At 39.4% G+C, this 18,665-nt stretch overlaps 1 protein-coding gene across 1 annotated transcript in view; it reads right to left on the bottom strand.

Annotated features, from left to right (window-relative positions):
* LOC130081773 (coiled-coil domain-containing protein 148-like) overlaps positions 1-18,665 on the bottom strand; it is a 146,185-nt gene that overhangs the window by 95,805 nt on the left and 31,715 nt on the right. The window contains exon 6 of the mRNA XM_056246478.1: positions 16,593-16,731. Within this exon, the coding sequence (XP_056102453.1) occupies positions 16,593-16,731 (139 nt within the window). The remainder of the gene's footprint in view (positions 1-16,592; positions 16,732-18,665) is intronic.

Here is an 18,665-nt window from a genome sequence, read left to right as displayed (position 1 = left end):
GAACGAGGTCTGTAAAGAGAAACATATTATTTTTTAATCACAAAAAATACTCTTTGAAAGACCAGCAGTTCACCTGCGGCGTGCGAAGTGAAGACTCACCAGACAGTTCTTCATGAACATGGGGTCTACCACCTTTACATACCTGAAAGAGGCACTCTCACTAACCAAGCCGAGGCGGGCCATCAGAACATTGTTCTAACCATGAGCCCAGCCTCAGGCCTGATGTAAGAAGCGCCTGGGGAGTCGGGGAAGAGAGGAAAGGGCTAAGATATAATCACGCCCTCAGGGAAGATGATCCATGACCGACGCAACATGCGTTTGTGCCGGATCACCTCCCTCAGATCCCTCTTTTTGCGGGAGTCGCGCCTCCTCTGCGACCCACTACTCCACGGAGGAGGCGCACGAGAGGTGACACTGGCTCTCTGGCCTCATCTAAGGTCCTCGGACCATGATAGGCCAGGCCGTCCCATCTGTCTGGGCGTGGACACGGATCTCAGCGGTATGTATGTCCTGGATACAGCTGAGCGCGCCTTCGCCTCTCTGAACTTTCCAACCACCGGCAACACGGAGGTGCCGAAAAGCTCAGAGGGCGAAACCAGCGAATCGAGGAGGAAGCCTTTCTCTTTCTTCCCGATGTCGGCCAGGTTCAACCACAAATGTCTCTCTGCGGCCTGTATCGTCGCCATCCCGGAGAGCTATATATATATATATATATATATATATACACATTTTTTCATTTGCACAGACAAAACAGTCCCTGAAGACGAAAAGATGATTTGTCATGTTTGCAAGGCGCCCTTGTATACTTCCAGGTCGCACGTTAATCATTCACGTTAATGATTCATGGGCTGTCGCCGGTCAATGTGATTGACGTGATTTGATAGTGATTTCAGGCACCTGAGGCGTTCCCCATAGCGTCGATGACGTATTGTTGAGTTCCCTTCGAAAGGGAACCTAGGTAAAATATTCATTTTGATTGACTGAATTCTACCAAATAGAGTAAGAGGTAACTTATCCCAACGTTGCAAATCTAATTTGACTTGAGTGAGCAATTTGGAGAAATTATATTGATATAGTAGATCAAAGGAGTGCGAAATATTTACCCCCAAGTAGCGAAACTTTGTGGAAGAAACATGAAAAGGCAGGGCCTCCACTGGGATTTGTTTAGCCATGTTATTTACTGGAAAACATTCACTTTAGTTTATATTAAGCTTATAACCAGAAAAAGAACCAAAATTGTTAAAAATATTCAAAAGATCTGAGACAGAGCCGATAGGGTTCGCAACAAAAAGCAGAAGGTCATCAGCATAAAGCGAGACACAATGTTCTATCCCTCCTCTAACAATACCTGAAAAAAGAGGGGAAATTTTCAGGGCTATGGAAAGAGGTTCTATTGCTAAAGTGAACAATAGAGGGGAAAGAGGACAACCTTGGCGAGTACCTCTTGAGAGCGGGAAATATTGGGAACACAAAAAAATTTGTTCTCACACTAGCAACAGGAGCAGTGTACAAAAGGCGTATCCATGACGTGAAAAAGGGACCAAAGCCAAATCTATCTAATATAGTGAATAAATAATTCCACTCAACCCGGTCAAAGGCCTTTTCCGCATCTAATGAGATGATTATCTCACTAGATAAAGAGGTGGATGGAGAGAAAATAATATTTAAGATTTGTCGAATATTTGATGACAATTGTCGTCCCCTAATGAAACCGGTCTGATCTTCAGAGATTATTTTAGGAAGACAGGGATCCAGACGGTAAGCCACCACCTTAGCCAATAGTTTAACATCAGAATTTAACAAACTTATGGGTCTCCAATTGCCACATTCATCTGGATTCTTATCCCGCTTGAGTAAGAGTGAGATAGAGGCCTGAGTGAGAGTTAAGGGAAGAGAACCATTTGCTAAAGAATCATTATACATATCTAACAACAAAGGTGCAAGATTTTTGGCAAACATTTTGTAGAAATCAATCGGAAAGCCGTCTGGACCTGCTGCCTTACCACTTTGCATAAGCTGAAGACCTTTCAAAATCACATCTAACTCTAGAGGCTTGTCAAGATCATCTGCTACCGCTACATCAATACGAGGAATATTTAAACTGTCTAAGAAACTATCCATGATGGAATCATCTTTAGGTGGCTCTGATTTATAAAGATTTGAATAGTAAGAGAAAAAAACATCATTGATGTCCGATGGATTTTTAGTTAAGGAACCAGAAGAATCATATACCTGAGTAATTAGACGAGAGCCAGTTAATCCCTTAAACTGGGATGCCAGTAACCGACCAGCTTTATCTCCATGCTCATAATAAGTAGCTTTAGTTCTTCGCAGCAGAAAATTCCGCATTTTTTGTACTGAGCAAATCAAATTCTGCTTTTAATTCCAATTTCTTAGCACGCAACTCAGGGGTAGTATTATTAAGAAGCTGCCTATCAATCTCGATGATGTAATTAACCAGGTCTTGTAACTTTTGTTTCCTTTGTTTGTACTTATAACCAGTGTATGAAATAATATAACCTCGGATTACCACTTTGAATGTTTCCCACAGTAATGAAGGAGAAACAGAATCTGATTTATTAGTCTCAATAGACGTATCAATATTAGTACTTATATACTTACAAAATTCTTTATCAGATAGTAATCCTGAATCAAACCTCCACTGATTTGCCCTACCTCTAATATTAGAAAAATTCAGGTTTAGAGAGTGTGGTGCATGATCAGAAATAACTATAGCCGAATATTCAGAGGAAAGAACTAATGGCAAGAGAGCTTTATCTAGGAAAAAATAGTCAATACGTGAGTAAGATTGGTGAACACTGGAAAAAAAAGAAAATTCCTTTTTTGACGGGTTCAGAAAACGCCATGGGTCAGCATAACCAGTCTGAGTCATGAATGCTGACACTGCTTTGGCCATCGCTGTTTGCTCTAAAGTTTTAGGATTTGACCGATCATACCTTGGGTCCATCACACAATTGAAATCACCTCCCAAAATAAGGTAATGCAAGCTTAAGCATGGAATAGATGGAAAAAAAGTGGGATTATCCCAGTTTGGGGCATAAATATTTACAAACACAACTGACATTTAAAAAAGAATGCCAACGACTATAACATAACCACCCTCAGGATCCGCAATAATCTGTGATGGAGAGAAATTAACTCGTTTATGCATAACAATAGCCGTACCTCTGGCTCTGCTGTTAAAATTAGAGTGAAACACCTGGCCTATCCAGGGTTTTCTTAATCTAACATGGTCTTTGACTCGCAGGTGTCTTTCCTGAAGAAAAATTATATCAGAATTCAGATTCTTAAGATGAGAAAACACTCGAGAACGTTTAATTGGCCCTCCTAAACCTCGGACATTCCAACTAACTAGTTTAACAGAAATACCCCTACTACTCAGCCCCGTATTTAAGCCTAGTCCAGCCATTTCACTGATGCATGGAAAACAAAATCAGTAAAAAGGACTGGAGAGAAAAAAAAAGAGAAAAAAAAACACAATTAAGTTATCCTTTTCCTCCATATGAATATGAACAACCCAAAAACAGATAAAACAACAAAAACAAAAGAACATAGATCCTAAACTCGCCATAGAAACCCACACGAGTTGCAGGAACAACTGGACTGTAACTGTAGCACAACTGTAGCACAACCGGAAAACCATGCAGTGATGACCACTCCGATATTGAATAATATACTACTGATAGTGATGGTGATAATACTAATAAAAACAAAAATAATAAAAAAATACATCAAACTAACACAAATGACTTGTCAGGGAGACAAAAACCAGTAAAAAAACCCAGTATAAAAAAAACACAAAAACAAAACTCAGTCCTTGTAAATAAGAGCATGAACTTGTGATCAACGTAATTCACGCAAATAAAGAAGCTACTCAGTTTATGAAATAATCTATTCACTGATGATTAATAAAAAGGCAGCACAATTGAACATTATCCATCTTGAATGTGATCCTGAAAGTAACGTTCAGCCGCCTCCGGATTGTCAAAGACATGCTCACCATTATGAGTGATGCGCAGGCGAGCGTAGTCACAGGAAGTTCAAATGTCCATTGAAAGTAAAGTTTGCCAGCTAATTCAGAAGTGGCAAAAATCGGAATTGAAAAGATCAGATTCCATGTAGTTTTGTTTTTGTTTTCAGTTATTCTTCTTTAGTTTTGTTTTCCCTTTTCGTATTCTCCTTTGTTCATTTCTACTTGCGAGTGAAATGAATTTAGCCTGAATTAGCTGGGAAACTTTACTTTCAATGGACATTTGAACTTCCTGTGACTACGCTCGCTCCGGAAAAACCGAGAGAACGCGTGACGCTCCGAAGGAACGACACACACACGCCTTCTTTACCCAGCAACACAAAGAGAACTATATATGCAAGTATTCGTTTTTTTTCAAGCTTTCAATGCGTTTAAGATTTGTTTACCCCATTTAGGGTGATTTGATATCTTGGTGTGTCTCTCTCAATGTTCCTTTTGTCTGTGATTTTGCCATAACTGATTGACCATTCTCTTCCTTTTCCTATCACTCTCTTATTCTCATTTTCTTTCATTGTTTGTTGCTTTATTTTGTTGTATATACATTTATTCCTTGTAACGTTATTCACCGGTATACGTAGTTTTCCTTTATTAAATCCATTATATTCATTTATTGACTCTGTCTGTTGCTCATATTACAAAGTCCCTTAAATGTTTGATATAAGCTACAAGCTTTACAATTTGTTGATACTTTAATTAGTATTTTTATAAAACAGGAAAGTTATTTTTCATGGCCAGAAAGATAGCCTTTCTTGCAAGTCTATAAGGATAATTTCTCTTGAGGGTTGATGAAAGATCGTATGATCAGTTTGCTGGACGAACATTTTATTCGATAACAAATTAAATTCCATAAGGGTTATCCTTGGAATCGATCTATACTAGACAATTGACATATTAATATTTAATTATAATTCGTTGTGATTGATTATTGATATATACAATTTATCTATTTTTGCCTACCTGTATGGATAATTGATTATAATCCGTTGTATTTAAGTGTCCATACAGATACATTGGCAACGTATCCCCTCTACGGGTAATTTTCCGATCCCTGATCACATTCATGATCAGTTATTAAAATTATATTCCCTTTATTTGAGCTAGAATCGCTACATATTATAATACATGTTTACACAAAAATTGTTAACACACACACACACACAAGTACTGTCCCCCTTTACTTAACATACGCATAAATTGTAAGAATATGACTAATAGTAAAGACTACTAATAGATAAACATTAGGACTATGCAAAAGCAATTAAATAGCAGTCCCAAACTAGTTTTTGTTAACACAATGTTGATATGAGCCACCACAGTCATTTAAATATATAAAAAAATAACACAAAGTGAAAATAAAGTGGCATTTTGGGGTTATGGAAACGACAGGTTACCATGGTGAATACACAATACTAACAAGAACTGTTAATGAAAGCTCCTGGTGAATAGAATGAAAATCATACCTGCATGCAAATCCTTCTCAGCTAACACGTGATTTATTGGTATTTTACTTTTATTTCGTGACTTACTAATTTACATTGTAACAACGTTGCATGCTCGTAGTTTCTTACAGTGAAGTGATACACAGCGCGCGCCGCCGCATTTGTGCGCGCAATTGAAGAGTGCGCGCTACGAGCACAGTATAACGGCTGACAGGACAGTAAAGTCCGTTTTTCTGAGGTGAAAGACTTTTTATTTCAGCGTACACATACGTCACTGCCTGGTATGTCATATTGTGCTGGGTTTTCTGAAGTAGTCGTGATGACTCGTGATTCGCCTCTCATAACATAATTATGCTCTAAACACACGATTTGAATGATTACGTAATCGTGGCATCCGTAATCGTAATCGCGATTAGAAATTCGATTGTGCAGCCCTACCTTAATCCATTCTTTACCAAAGATTCATAGTTTAAATATGACAGATCAATATTTCAATATTGATTGTGTTGTAAATTGAGATTATTGTTCATATTTACATAATCTATTAATGTGGCTGTATGGACCTATTCTGCATGATATGTTTGAGTAGTCAAAAAAGAGAAATTGTTCACCACGTTGCCTTGTTATTCAGGACAGTATGGAAGAGGATACCACAAATTGCCATGGTTTGAGGAGCTTCATCTGTGGTGGTCCTGGGACTGAGATACAAACACTCTCAAAAGTCACTCACAAAGGTTATCAGCAGCTATTATCTTATTCTGAGATCGTAGATGATGCAATGCTGATCAACAGACTACATGAGGACTGGAAAGATGGAGATGACCCCAAGCTGAAGTACCATTTGTATTGCAGAACCGAGCTGTACCATCGTTCGAGAAGAGTATACATTGCGAATCATACAGGTTTTTTTTAATTTATTTTTTTATTCAGTGAATGTTGTTGCCACTTTCTGTCAATCAATCCTTTCAATTAACCCTTTCAATCCAATACATGTTGTGGCATGAATATAAACTTCATAAAATTGTCTTTCATCCATCCATAGGACAAGATATGCAGGACCAACCATCAGACAAGACGAAAAGACGCAGGGTACTGTCTGGGCCAAGTACTTCAAGTGCTGGCAGCTCCACATTCCAAACCCCATCAGCACACCTGGTCTACCATGATGTTTGCATCGTCTGCAATAAGGGCATCAATGTTGGAATGCTGGAAAAAATACCCTGGTAAGTTACCTGTCTGCTCTGTTCTCATGAATAGTTTGAAAGGTCTTTCTTTTTTTTCCAAAGTAAAACTGTTTTCAAAGTAAATCATGTATGTGGCTATAACCCAGACAGAGCCCGGAAGTTGTATCGTGCACCTGACAATCGCTTCCAGGACCGACTGAAAAGGAAATTAATGGAAACAGCCGTGAGACGAAGAGATGCCTGGGGAGTTTAAGTTGCTGGCCGCCTATCCGGAATAATAGATTTGGTAGCTGAAGAGGCACTGTATCATCTTCGGTGCAAGTCCCAGTTTGAGAGCCCAGTTACAAACTCTGAGGTAATATATTTTTTTCCAGACTCTGTAGAGAATGTTCTGAAGCCAATCATTTAAATTAAAAGTTGTATTTTCCCCCCCAGGTTGGACGGCCTATAGATAAAGAGAGACAGTTGCTGTTTGAGAAACTGTGCAAATGGATGGATGAAGTAGTGGAGCATGGTGTAACAAGTCTCACTGAGATCCACATGAAGATGGTAGAGCTTGATCCCACGGAGGACAAAAGTCTCACATATGGACGGCTGTATCTGAAAAAGAAGCTTCAGGGACATTATGAGGAGTCTCTCTACTTCACATCAGATGAGAGAAGAGGGGACATTGTGTGCCTGAAAGACACTACAAATGCAATCCTCCGAGACTACCGTCAACAGGTCATCAACCCCTTACAGACCATTGATGATGCTGCACTTAAAGAGCTCACAATTTCCACTGCCATTCATCTAATCTGTGGAGACTTGGCAAGATCTCCACTTGACACAAAGCAGCACCCCTCAGTAGACAGCATGACCAATACACAGAGCCAACTTGCTCTGATTCCTGACAGTCTCAAGCAGTTGCTGAAGGCAGTTGTAAAAACGGATGAAAAGGTGGCAATGTGGGGGCAGAATCTGCTGAAAGCATACCGCCCTCGATCAGAAGTGATGCCCTCCCAACTCGGACTCACGATTCAGCTTGACCACATGTTTGGATCAAAGTGGTTGATTGACCGTATTCATCACTTAGGATACTCTGAATCATATGTTGAGCTCCATCACTACAACTATTGTTACTTGAACGTGAAAAACGGATGTGGTAGCACGGACCAGGATACCATAATCACAGATGAGGATGGTAGAGGAGCTGTGAAGGTTGAGGAAGCTGAAGTTTGTGCTGAAAGATGTTGTGTTCAGCGAGCAGGAGTATAAAGACATGGAGAACTTCATCAGGACTGCAAAATAAATGAAAAGAGGTAATTTGACATTTCCCTAATCTGTAAGTCTCAAACTATCTCAGAGTATGCAGAATTATATTTTATCTTATAATATAGTAATACAATTCAAACTGTCTATCTCTAACAGATTCCATGGACACACCAAGGATAGTCACTGTATTCAAGGAGAGGATGGAGGAGAGGTTGAAAACTTTGGCCCAGGGAGGAAGGACACCTGCACTCTGGGTCTGGTACTATGGCAGAATCAACCTCATCAAGGTATTTATCAGGAGTGAGCGTGTCCCAGACCACACAGGTCACCTCAGCTGCATAATTGGAATGCTGAACACCTTTGCAGCAGCAGGCCACCATCAGTATGCAAAGGGAGCAAGACACTATGTACAATTAATGCAGCAGCGACAGGACTCTCCCGTGTTCCAAGAAACTCTATCCAAGTTCACTGTGTATGGCAACCATGTAGTCCGGTTCTCAGACCATGAGTGGTCAGGCACATGGACTGACATCACAATAGAAACCACACTCATGTGTGAGGCTAAATCCTCAGGCGGTTTAAGCAGAGGGCGGTTCCGGAACAAATCTGCTCACAAGTCTTGGGTTCAGACACTGAACCACTTCTCGTTCATTCACCAGGAGCTTGAAGGAGTAATGAACAAACGTGGGGGACCTATCCACACAGATGTCAAAAGAGCCCAGATGGAGAAAGACAATGATGCTGTTAACGCCATAGTTGGATGGTTGGAGGAAGTCAACCCCTTCGATTCCATACGGGACAGGAATACCCTGGTATCTTTCTCGACGGGGTTCAGCAGCACTACCTGGGACTCAGTCAATGCTGATCAGGCAGAGGAGGTTGGCAGAGCCATACAGGCCAAGATGGATGGGAAAACTGTTCTGGATACAATGGAAACCAAGCACAAGGTCAAGTCATTGGCAAGCCTCAGATCTGCTCCTAAAATCAATGGAGAGAAGCTAATCACTGAGTCTCTCAAGCTCTTCAACCGCCTCATCATCATTAGTGAACGCGAAGTCAAGACGCCATCACCAATGTCTCTATTTGACAAAAATCAGAAGTTGCGAAAATCAGACAAGGCTGCCCTAGCGAGGTTCCTGAAGGCATTTGTGGAGCCTGTGGAAAAAAACACCGGCACAAGCCTGGTGGTTGATGGCGGTTGGCTCCTGCACAGCGTCAAATGGGAGGCTAACCTCACGTGGAAGGACATGGCTGAGAGCTACCTCCGGCTTGTGTTGTCCATGGGTAGCCAGCACCTCCGGATCACTGTGGTCTTTGATGGATATGGTAGCTCCACCAAGGACCATGACCACCTGAGACGTACAAAGAATGCATGCTGTGACATTCAGATTCGTTCAGACTTAAAAACTATTGTTCCACGGGAAAAGTTCCTTGACAACAAGCACAACAAGGCCCAGCTCATTCTGCCCCTTACTGAGACCTTCCAAAGAAGTAGGATCAGTGTACAACAACGCTCTGATGATGCTGACACTTCTATTGTGTGTGCAGCACTAAATGAGGCAATAGAGTCCTCTGTTGAGGTGAGGGAAGAGGACACAGACGTTATGGTTATGCTGGTCCATCATAGGGCAAACCACCCGGTCTTCCTCACGACAGCTAAAGACACATCTTACGATGTCAGAAAGATCCGGGAGGCCCTCCCGGAGAGGTACCGTAAATATCTGATCTTCCTACACAGCTTCTCTGGCTGCGATACCGTGTCAGCAATATCTGGGTTTAGCAAACCAACTTTGCTCACCAAGCTCTGCAAGACTGACAAAGCAAATAGGGCCATGGATGTGTTCAATGACATCAGAGCCAAGAAAAGTGACATCATCAAAGCTGGCTGAGAACTGTTCAAGCTCATATTCTGCGGAAATCCACCTGAATATTTAGAAGACTCAAGATTTTATATCTTCAGCAAGCGGGCCGCAGCCGGGAGCATCAAGCCTGAGAAACTGCCTCCGACTACAGGAGCTGCAGCACAGCACTCTCTTCGGGCATATCTCCAGACCAGAGATTGGCTACTGCTTTAAAGTCCATCACTGGATGTCCTTGAGTATGGATGGAAACAAGGAGAACAAGGTTATGCACCAGTCCCTACAACAGATCCCATTGCACCAGACTACCTTCTGAAGTTTGTCAGCTGCAACTGTGCAGGGTCATCCTACTAAAAGAAACGATGTGAAGTTGATATTTTAGTCACTGGCTTGACTTACTGATGCATAAACAGTATTGAACGATTTTGAGAGAAAGATTACCTGTCTGAACTTGAACAATTAGGCTACACATCAGAAATTGTTGCTTGGTAGCTCGATCGATTTATTTTCAGACGTTCATCGAGGCCAGCTCTGTAATGGCCCAAGTTGAGGAAACAGTCGTCGGTGAAATGTTTGGACCATACAAAACAGCGTCGGCGCATTTCCAGAGAAAATCAAATTAACCCTCTGGGGTCTGAGGTGTTTTCGGGGTCCTTGAGATGTTTTGGCATGCTCTGACATTTGTGCTTTTTTCAGTTGCTTATAAACATATTAATGGCACAGGTGAAATTACACTCTATATAGCACACACAGGGCTACCATAATATGTGAGCAACATGTATGTACATGTTTGTATTTTTGAGAGAATATTGTTTATGCGTGGTTATTGAAAAAAATAAAAAATAAAGTTTCTAATATAAGGCCACAAATAACATACTAAATATCTGTCCACAAGACTTTTGACTAGTGGATGTTGTCGCCTAGAGTATTTGCTTCAAATTGATCTGAAAATCATTCTGCCTAATCATTCACATAAAACAATAGATTGTTTTAAATTGTGAAAAACATTTTTTTGTTTGCAAAGGCAATATGCGGATGGGCGGAACGGCCCAACCCCCTCATGAATAATTAGGCAGTTCTCACCCGAGCAGACTGCATACTAATGAGCCTTTCATTCAGGGGTGTCACACAAGAAAGAATGCAAGGACAATATATACATAAATAAATAAATATTTATATACACACACACACACACACACACACATATATATATATATATATATATATATATATACAAACAATCAAAATATAAATGAAAGCCAAAAGCACATTTTTAGTCACACCTTTTAGCCATCCACATACCATTTTTAGCCATCCACCGCGGTAAAAATAAACCAGTCGCATTTCAAAGTCGTACGCGAAATGACCGCCAGGTGGTGCAAAGGGACATTTAGCAAAACGTAAGTGGGGCTAATGTCTAATGTACAGTAGCCTGAGGATGAAATACTACAAGTTATGGTAATTTCCAAATAAGCCTACAACAAATTGTTGGTCATACAGATAAGATATAATCTTTTAAAACTGTAAAAGGCTAAAGTAGGCCTACACTCACAGGCTAAAGACAAAACGTTTTCTCGCTCATGTGAGAACCAAACGTTTGGGTATTTCTCAGTAAGAAAATTCATAGCCGAGTGGTAGAACTTACGGTTCATCATCAAGATGACACGGGTTCAAATCCCGCACAAACATGGTCTGCTGTAAATTTTATATTTATTATTGCAGAGAGATTTGTCTAGCTCTAAAACTCTGTTACACCATACAGTTTGTTTTTTTTTTGCTTATATTTATAAAATACAATTATCATGCATTTCCATTTTACACTAAGGAACAAAATAGTATCCAACAGAACGACTTTGCATCTGTATAATAATAGGCTACCAATCGTAATTTCAAAAGCAGTTCTGTAAAAAAATAAATTATATATAGCCTATATATATATATAGGCTATATATAAATATATATTTTTATTCCAGGCTCTCACGCCACACCCCCGATTTCTCACGCTGAAGTGTCAACCCGGTTGGTCAAATTCCTGAAAGATATAGTTTATCTATAGATCTACCTGTTGAGCCACTCGTGATCGACTAGTTATACCGTAAATTAGTTAAAATATCCCGTAATCTATCTAGAGCGAGCGTGCATGCGAGACAGATATTGTGCTCCAAACCGTGCGCGCGCATGGCAGAGAGGTCTGTTCCCTACAACCTAGAGTTTTTAAAAACATGGTTTTAAGTAAAGTGTGATTTGCCAGGGGGGACTGGGATTTCCTTCTGGTCTAAACATCCCTGCTTCTGCTGAATTATTTTAATCCCCACACCCCTCCCTCCACAGCTAATCAATGCTATAGGCTACTTCACCAATATCAAATATATAAAATAGAGATATGCAACAGGCACGTTTAAACGACAAACAATAAAATCAAAACCAGCGTTTCAGTTGTTCATTAGTTCCAGTGGCCCTAATGCATGCACGGCTTTTCAAAATTTCACAAAGCGTGTTGTGATTATTTTGAATGAAATATTGAAGTTTATAATTAAGTGTTTTGGCATACCACGCCGAGTGGCCCTATGCATTTTTCTAAAGTCGGGTTTTATTCTGGCATGGTGAGTTAGTGTTCGACAAACGCTGCGGTGCGTTCATTTAGATTAATTTATTTATCTCATTATTACAGCTAAAATAACTTAATAGGCGACTCCGTAATTTTTTGGTCATACAGATAAGAGTACATCGTTCAAAACTGTAAACTTGTATTCATATTAGGCTAACGACAAAAACAGTATCTGTCCTCTCTGTCTCCGGGAACTGCACGTCACAAAAATGAACCGAAAGCCACTTCAGCTCAGTCACGATAAGAAATCGGCTATGTCTAAAGCCTTTAAATGTCTAAATATTTAGGCTAATAAATGTTATCTGATTATGTAGGCTAATCCATATGAAAACGAGAGGTACAGAGGATCTACTCAAACATGTAATGTAAGCGCTTCCCAATGAGAAAATGACAAGGGTGAAAATCTCGCTCTAATTAAATGTAGGCTAAATCGCCCTGAATTAAAATGTAAAAACAGATCAAATAATGTATTTGTCGAAATATTGTTTCATTTAAGTTCATAATTATTATATAAATGTTATTTAATTTAGCAGCATTACCACGAAGCACCGTGTTTCGATATTTATTTGAATAATACAAAATAAAATAAAAACTTAATTCACAAATTGCATGCCTGGTTGTAAGGATCCAAAGATCCCTGTAGACTTTAATATTGAGTTGAACATTTTGTTCATGACAACAAATTAACAAGCGTTTTTTTAAGATTATATTTAGTTTTGCTTGGAAAAAGCTGCCCCAAACCAGTTTTATTTCATCAATTATTGAAATAATGAAATATTTAGTAATAAACTTTTATGACAGAAATATCACTAGGCTACATGTAACTTAAATCATTTAATTCCTTCATTATCAACACTGTCTAGAATAGCGATTTAAGTGTGAATTGCTACTTCTCTTTGTGTTAAGTCAGCCTCAGACTCCGATAGCCTGTGGGGGGGTTGGAGGGACAGTTGCTGGCAGATCCTGCTGCTGCTGACTGTGTATAGTGTTAATGTTCCTCTTTCATATGGAGAGTGTCGGATAGCCAGCCTGATGAGCAGGCAAAATGATTGTAAGGATAAATCTGTGTCCAAATGTAGGCCCCATATCTTATTAAATTATAAATATTGTAGTTTATTTATTGTAGCCTATTTAAAGTTTTTTTCACACAAAATTTCAATTGAAGTTATTGTAAGGTGAATTCAACAAGGCATGCTGTGTCTTTGAAGCAACAATTAAAGGCTAAATAATTTTTTCGTGATTTGTATGGCTGACACGCAGAGACATATACAGTATTATCAGCTGTATGATGTGTTTTTACCCTGAAATGTTTAATTTCGAGAGAGACCCGGCGCGCGCAGCGAGGGAGACTAAATCAACTTGTTAAAAAGAGATCCAGCTCGAGAGAGGCAAAGAAAAACGCATGTTTTTAATTTTAATTATGTTTCTTTGGACAATTTTCGTTTTGTACTGTTTTAATTGTTAAATTTAGCTGTAATTTCTTTGGCAATACAAATTTAAAATGTCACAAGAATAAGATTAGCCTAGTGTTTCTTATTTTGCATCGCAAAAGAAATAAACTCTAAACCCGATGCAACCCATGTTTTAAATTTAAAAAAACTGTCCCGACACTTTATTTAAACCTTGAAATGTCCGCAATTGGTTTCAAACTTAAGTAATTTTAGTGTTCTTTTACATTACACAAAAATTTAGCAGACTAAAGACGAGCTTCTTCATTTTCATTTTCTGATGCAATCGGCTGACAATCTTCCTTCATCAGTTTTTGTCGTTTGTGCAGCGGCTGCGGTTCAACAGGAATGTAGCAAATTTATGTTGTAATGATAATCAAACAAAACTCTTGACTTTAAATAAGTAAACAGTTATAAACAGTTACCTATTTAAGCATGAAGGTGGTAAAATATCAACGCTGTAGGACAACATCGGTTAACATGTAGGCCTATGCTACATTGAGATTCGATCTCGGGTCGATTGAAGCTCCTCGAAGCTCGTGTTGATGCGTTGATCACTGAGCTACCTTCTGTACGCTGTTAAAGTTGTAAAGCCTTTTTGATGTAGCCTAAATGTTTTTATTGGAATGTTTTATGTTGAAATGTTTTCATTATTTATTCAATTACATTTCAGTAGCCTAATTTCAGTATTGTGATTATTAATTATTTTAACTACATTTCACTTGTTGAATTCATCTGCTACCAGCTTTCAATCGCTCTGAATCAGCCAGCAGATCTGCGGCAGCAGATTACGCATTAGAGAGAATAAACCGGAATAAACGAACTCTTTTCAGAGTCTATGATTGTAGCGCCTCTTAGCGGTAAAAGACAACAAATACACCACACATTTTACCGCCGCGGTGGAACGGCTGATGTGGGCATTGTCATGGCTTGCCTCGACATTTGCGTTTGAATAGCGCGCGTCCTCCCTGGGCGTGTCAGATTAACGCGTAATGAAGTGTAATGAGCTGGGAAAAAAAATACTGACAGCACTCTCTTTTCATACAGATTGCATAAATTGAGAATATTTCTTTTTTATATAAATTACTTCATTTAAAAGAAGAGAATTCAAGCTTCATAAAGAAAAATCTCTCGTGCCTGTGTGACAAGTAATCGCGGAGTTACAGTTAATCTTAGGGCGCGTTTCAGAATGGACTTCACTGACAGAGAGAACGCAGAACTCGCATCATGTTTGTTTTTCTTTATTTGGTGAAAAGCACAACACTTTGTTTTTATTGTGAGTATCCACAAAAAAAATAGAAACTTAACAGGATCTAATGATGTATAACACTTAAATGTAAGATCAAAATCAACCGAGTATTTTGAGTCTCTTTTGCACTGATAAGAAAAAAAGCGAGCAGATCACGTCGGCGTGATTGCCGACCCCAGAGGGTTAACCCATTGTTTCTTCAGAGGCTCGGATGAACTAAAAAAAATACTTGTGTGTTCATTTGTACATCCGAACACTGATCAACTGCCATGCTTCGCTCGTTTGCAAGCCATGATATCTCTCGAGGAAAAACTCAAATCGCGCTCGCGCGTTCGTACTTCCTAGCTCATTTTCTCATGGGCGAGCCAAATTCTCTGGGCGGGCAAAGAAGAGAAAGGGGAGGTTACCTTTCCTCCGTATGACGTCATACGGAGGAGATTCAAGATCAGCCCGTCTGAGCTTTCATTTTCTCAAAGACAGAGAAAGATAGCCAAAGCTCGGTTTACACCGATTGAAATTTCTAGCCACTGGGGGACCATATACAGGCTAGGGGAACTCATATTATTGTTAAAAAAAACTCAGAAAGTGAAAATTTCATGTCAGGGGACCTTTAAGGTTTCTTGGCTGTCGCTTTGCAACTCGAAGTTTCAGCTCCTTCCACAGATTTTCTATAGGATTAAGACCCGGAGACTGGCTAGGCCACTCCAAGACCTTAATGTGCTTCATCTTGAGCCACTCCTTTGTTGCCTTGGCGGTATGTTCTGGGTTATTGTCATGCTGGAAGACCCATCCACGACCAATCATTAGTGTTCTGGCTGAAGGAAGGAGGTTCTCGTCCAAGATTTTCCGGTGCATGGCCCCGTCAATCAGCCCCTCAATACGGTGAAGTCGTCCTGTACCCTTAGCAGAGAAACAGCCCCAGAGTTTTGAGCCTTATGTTTCCACCTCCGCGCTTGACTGTAGGGATGGTGTTCTTGGGGTCATAGTCAGCATTTCTCTTCCTCCAAACACGACGAGTTGAGTTGATGCCAAAGAGCTAAATTTTGGTCTCATCTGACCACAGCACTTTCTCCCAAGCCTTCTCTCATTCATTAGATGTTCATTGGCAAACTTCAGACGGGCTTGTACATGTGCAGATGTGCTTGTACATGTGCGGGTGCTGCGGGATTTCAATCCATTGCGGCGTGGTGTGTTACCAATGGTTTGCTTGGATTTTTTGGTAGATATTCTGTCTCTATCCGTTAAAATAAACCTACCATAAAAAATTATACACCCTTAATTTTTTTAATTTTTTAAAGCAAAACTTACAAAATCATCAGGGGATCAAATAATTATTTTCTCCACTGTATGTAATTCTCTTCCCCAATCCCTCTGGGACATCTATTTATGATTTCAAGAGAGAACTGAAAAACCACCTTTTTCTTAAATGCTATTCTTATCTAAAATAAAATAAACATTATTATTTATTATTATTATTTTACAGTATGAATGAGTACTGACCAGTTCCTGTTGGGTTATATGTGGAAGCAGTCTCTGCAGCATGTCAATGTAAAGTGAGCGCTGGTTCCTCAGACTTGGGGAATACTGGCTCATTATGTGCTGGAAACACTCATGATCTGCTGCATTCCAGCCACAATTCCTGAGACAAAAACACACACAGTAAAAAATGACCCTTCTCAGATAATACTTCCTAGACTACACAGGTTAAAGTCCATACTATGGATGCTTACTTCTGCCTCAGAGTAAAATAAATAAATAAAATACAATTAATAATAATAACAGAATAAAAAGGTAATTGCAACATTCTTTTTGTAATTGTGAATTTACATTTCAAAATATTACTTTATATTTGTCATGATTCTTGTCTTGTGTTCCCCTTGTCTTGTGCGGACTTTTATTATTTCCTGTTTTGTGCCATGTTTCTGTAGTCCTTTGTATTTTTTCCTGTTGATTAGTTCATGATTGTTCCCAGGCTTCACTTGTTACTTTGTCAGTTGTTGTACATGTAATGGTTGCCTCTGTCTCTGTGATCCCCCTGGTGTTGTTCCTTTGTTCTTCGAGTTCTGTATTTGCTGTTTTATGTTACTTTATTAAATAACCCTGCGTTTAGATCCTCGTCTTTGCCTGCTTTCCTCAAATCGTTACAATATCTCACGATTTAACTTCATATTTACCAGTGACTTGATGTCTCATAATAATTATTCTCAAAATTATTCTCAAAATATTGTCTTGTGTTTGCAAATTCCTTCTCTCTACATCTCACAATGTAACTTTTCCTCACAATTACCTATTTCATTTCTTACTCTGACGTTTTATATCATATGACTGGTGTACTATATACAAAGTCTTCTGAGAGAGTTTTGTGAGTAACAGGCATTAAATTATTTATTTGTCATTTCCCACCACCATACCTAATCTAATGCTGTGATTGGTCATTTGATAGATGAGAATCAATGGCATTTGGTACATTTGATGTCAAACTTGGTGTGACATCTTAATGTGTATATATACACAACCACAAATAAGATTTGAGATGTGTGGCAGAGGAGAAGATTATCAATGATTAACAATTTAAAAGTCAGTCTGTTGACTTGAACAATTTACGTACCACTGTTTTGTCCTTTTGGGAACTTACCAACATTTCATGGTCGACATTCACTGTATGGAAAAGAGCAGCATAAGCATTCTTCAGAATTCATATTTTTGTGCTCCATGGAAAGAAGTCATACGGTTTGGATCCTTGCCTGCTGTTGACATTGACTCTGACTCACTCTTGGTGCCTTCATTACGGTTTGAACTGTCATTCTGGCTCTGACCCTCACCTACCCTTTCACAATTTCTGTAATTTTTTATTTATTTTTTTATTTTTTATTTATTTGACAGGGACAATGCAAACAAACATCGTGTCAAAACAAAGCTTGTCACTGAAGTGCTGCATATAAAGTTTATAGCAAATGCTAGTTTTCAACTCCTGTCCCTGGTTGGGCTTTTATACACAATAAAATGTACATACTTCACTACTTCAATTTAATTTAATTATTTAAGATTTGAGAAGAGTAGCCATACTCCTGTAAATAGCATTAGTGATATGAAGCCTTCTGGTGTTTTTAAAAGAAAAGTTGCTGATTGATGCTAATCAGATCAACTACTACTTTAAACACATTTGTCCTAAGAAATCGGCAGGCCCTGATGGAATTTCAGCCTACATTTTAAAAAAAACTTTGCAGATGAACTACTCGGTTACTATCGTAACCTCAGTTCCCTGAGAGAGGGAACGAGTATTGCGTAGCTATACGCAGTGGGGAAACTCCTTTTCCTCGATTTACTGAAACCTATATGTAAAACGCATTTGCAGCTGCACAGCTAGCACACTGAGCGTCTGGCACGCTCATAGGCTGTGCTGCCGCAACTGCACAACCAATGGCGCGGGCGACTCTGACATACAGCCAATGAGCTAGCTCAACGTCAGAGCCCGTCAAGGGGGTGTGGTTTAGCCTATAAAAGACCCCCGAATTCGCCATTATAGCAGGTTTATCCGACTGAAGCGACAACTTCACCCGTTACTAAGTGCGG

Source organism: Rhinichthys klamathensis, unplaced genomic scaffold, assembly GCF_029890125.1.
Source record: "Rhinichthys klamathensis goyatoka isolate OS25496 unplaced genomic scaffold, OSU_Roscu_1.1 h1tg000040l_1, whole genome shotgun sequence".
Taxonomy (NCBI): Eukaryota; Metazoa; Chordata; class Actinopteri; order Cypriniformes; family Leuciscidae; genus Rhinichthys; species Rhinichthys klamathensis.
The sequence above is the reverse complement of the archived record's forward strand: the minus strand, read 5'-3'. Positions and strand labels throughout refer to the sequence as shown.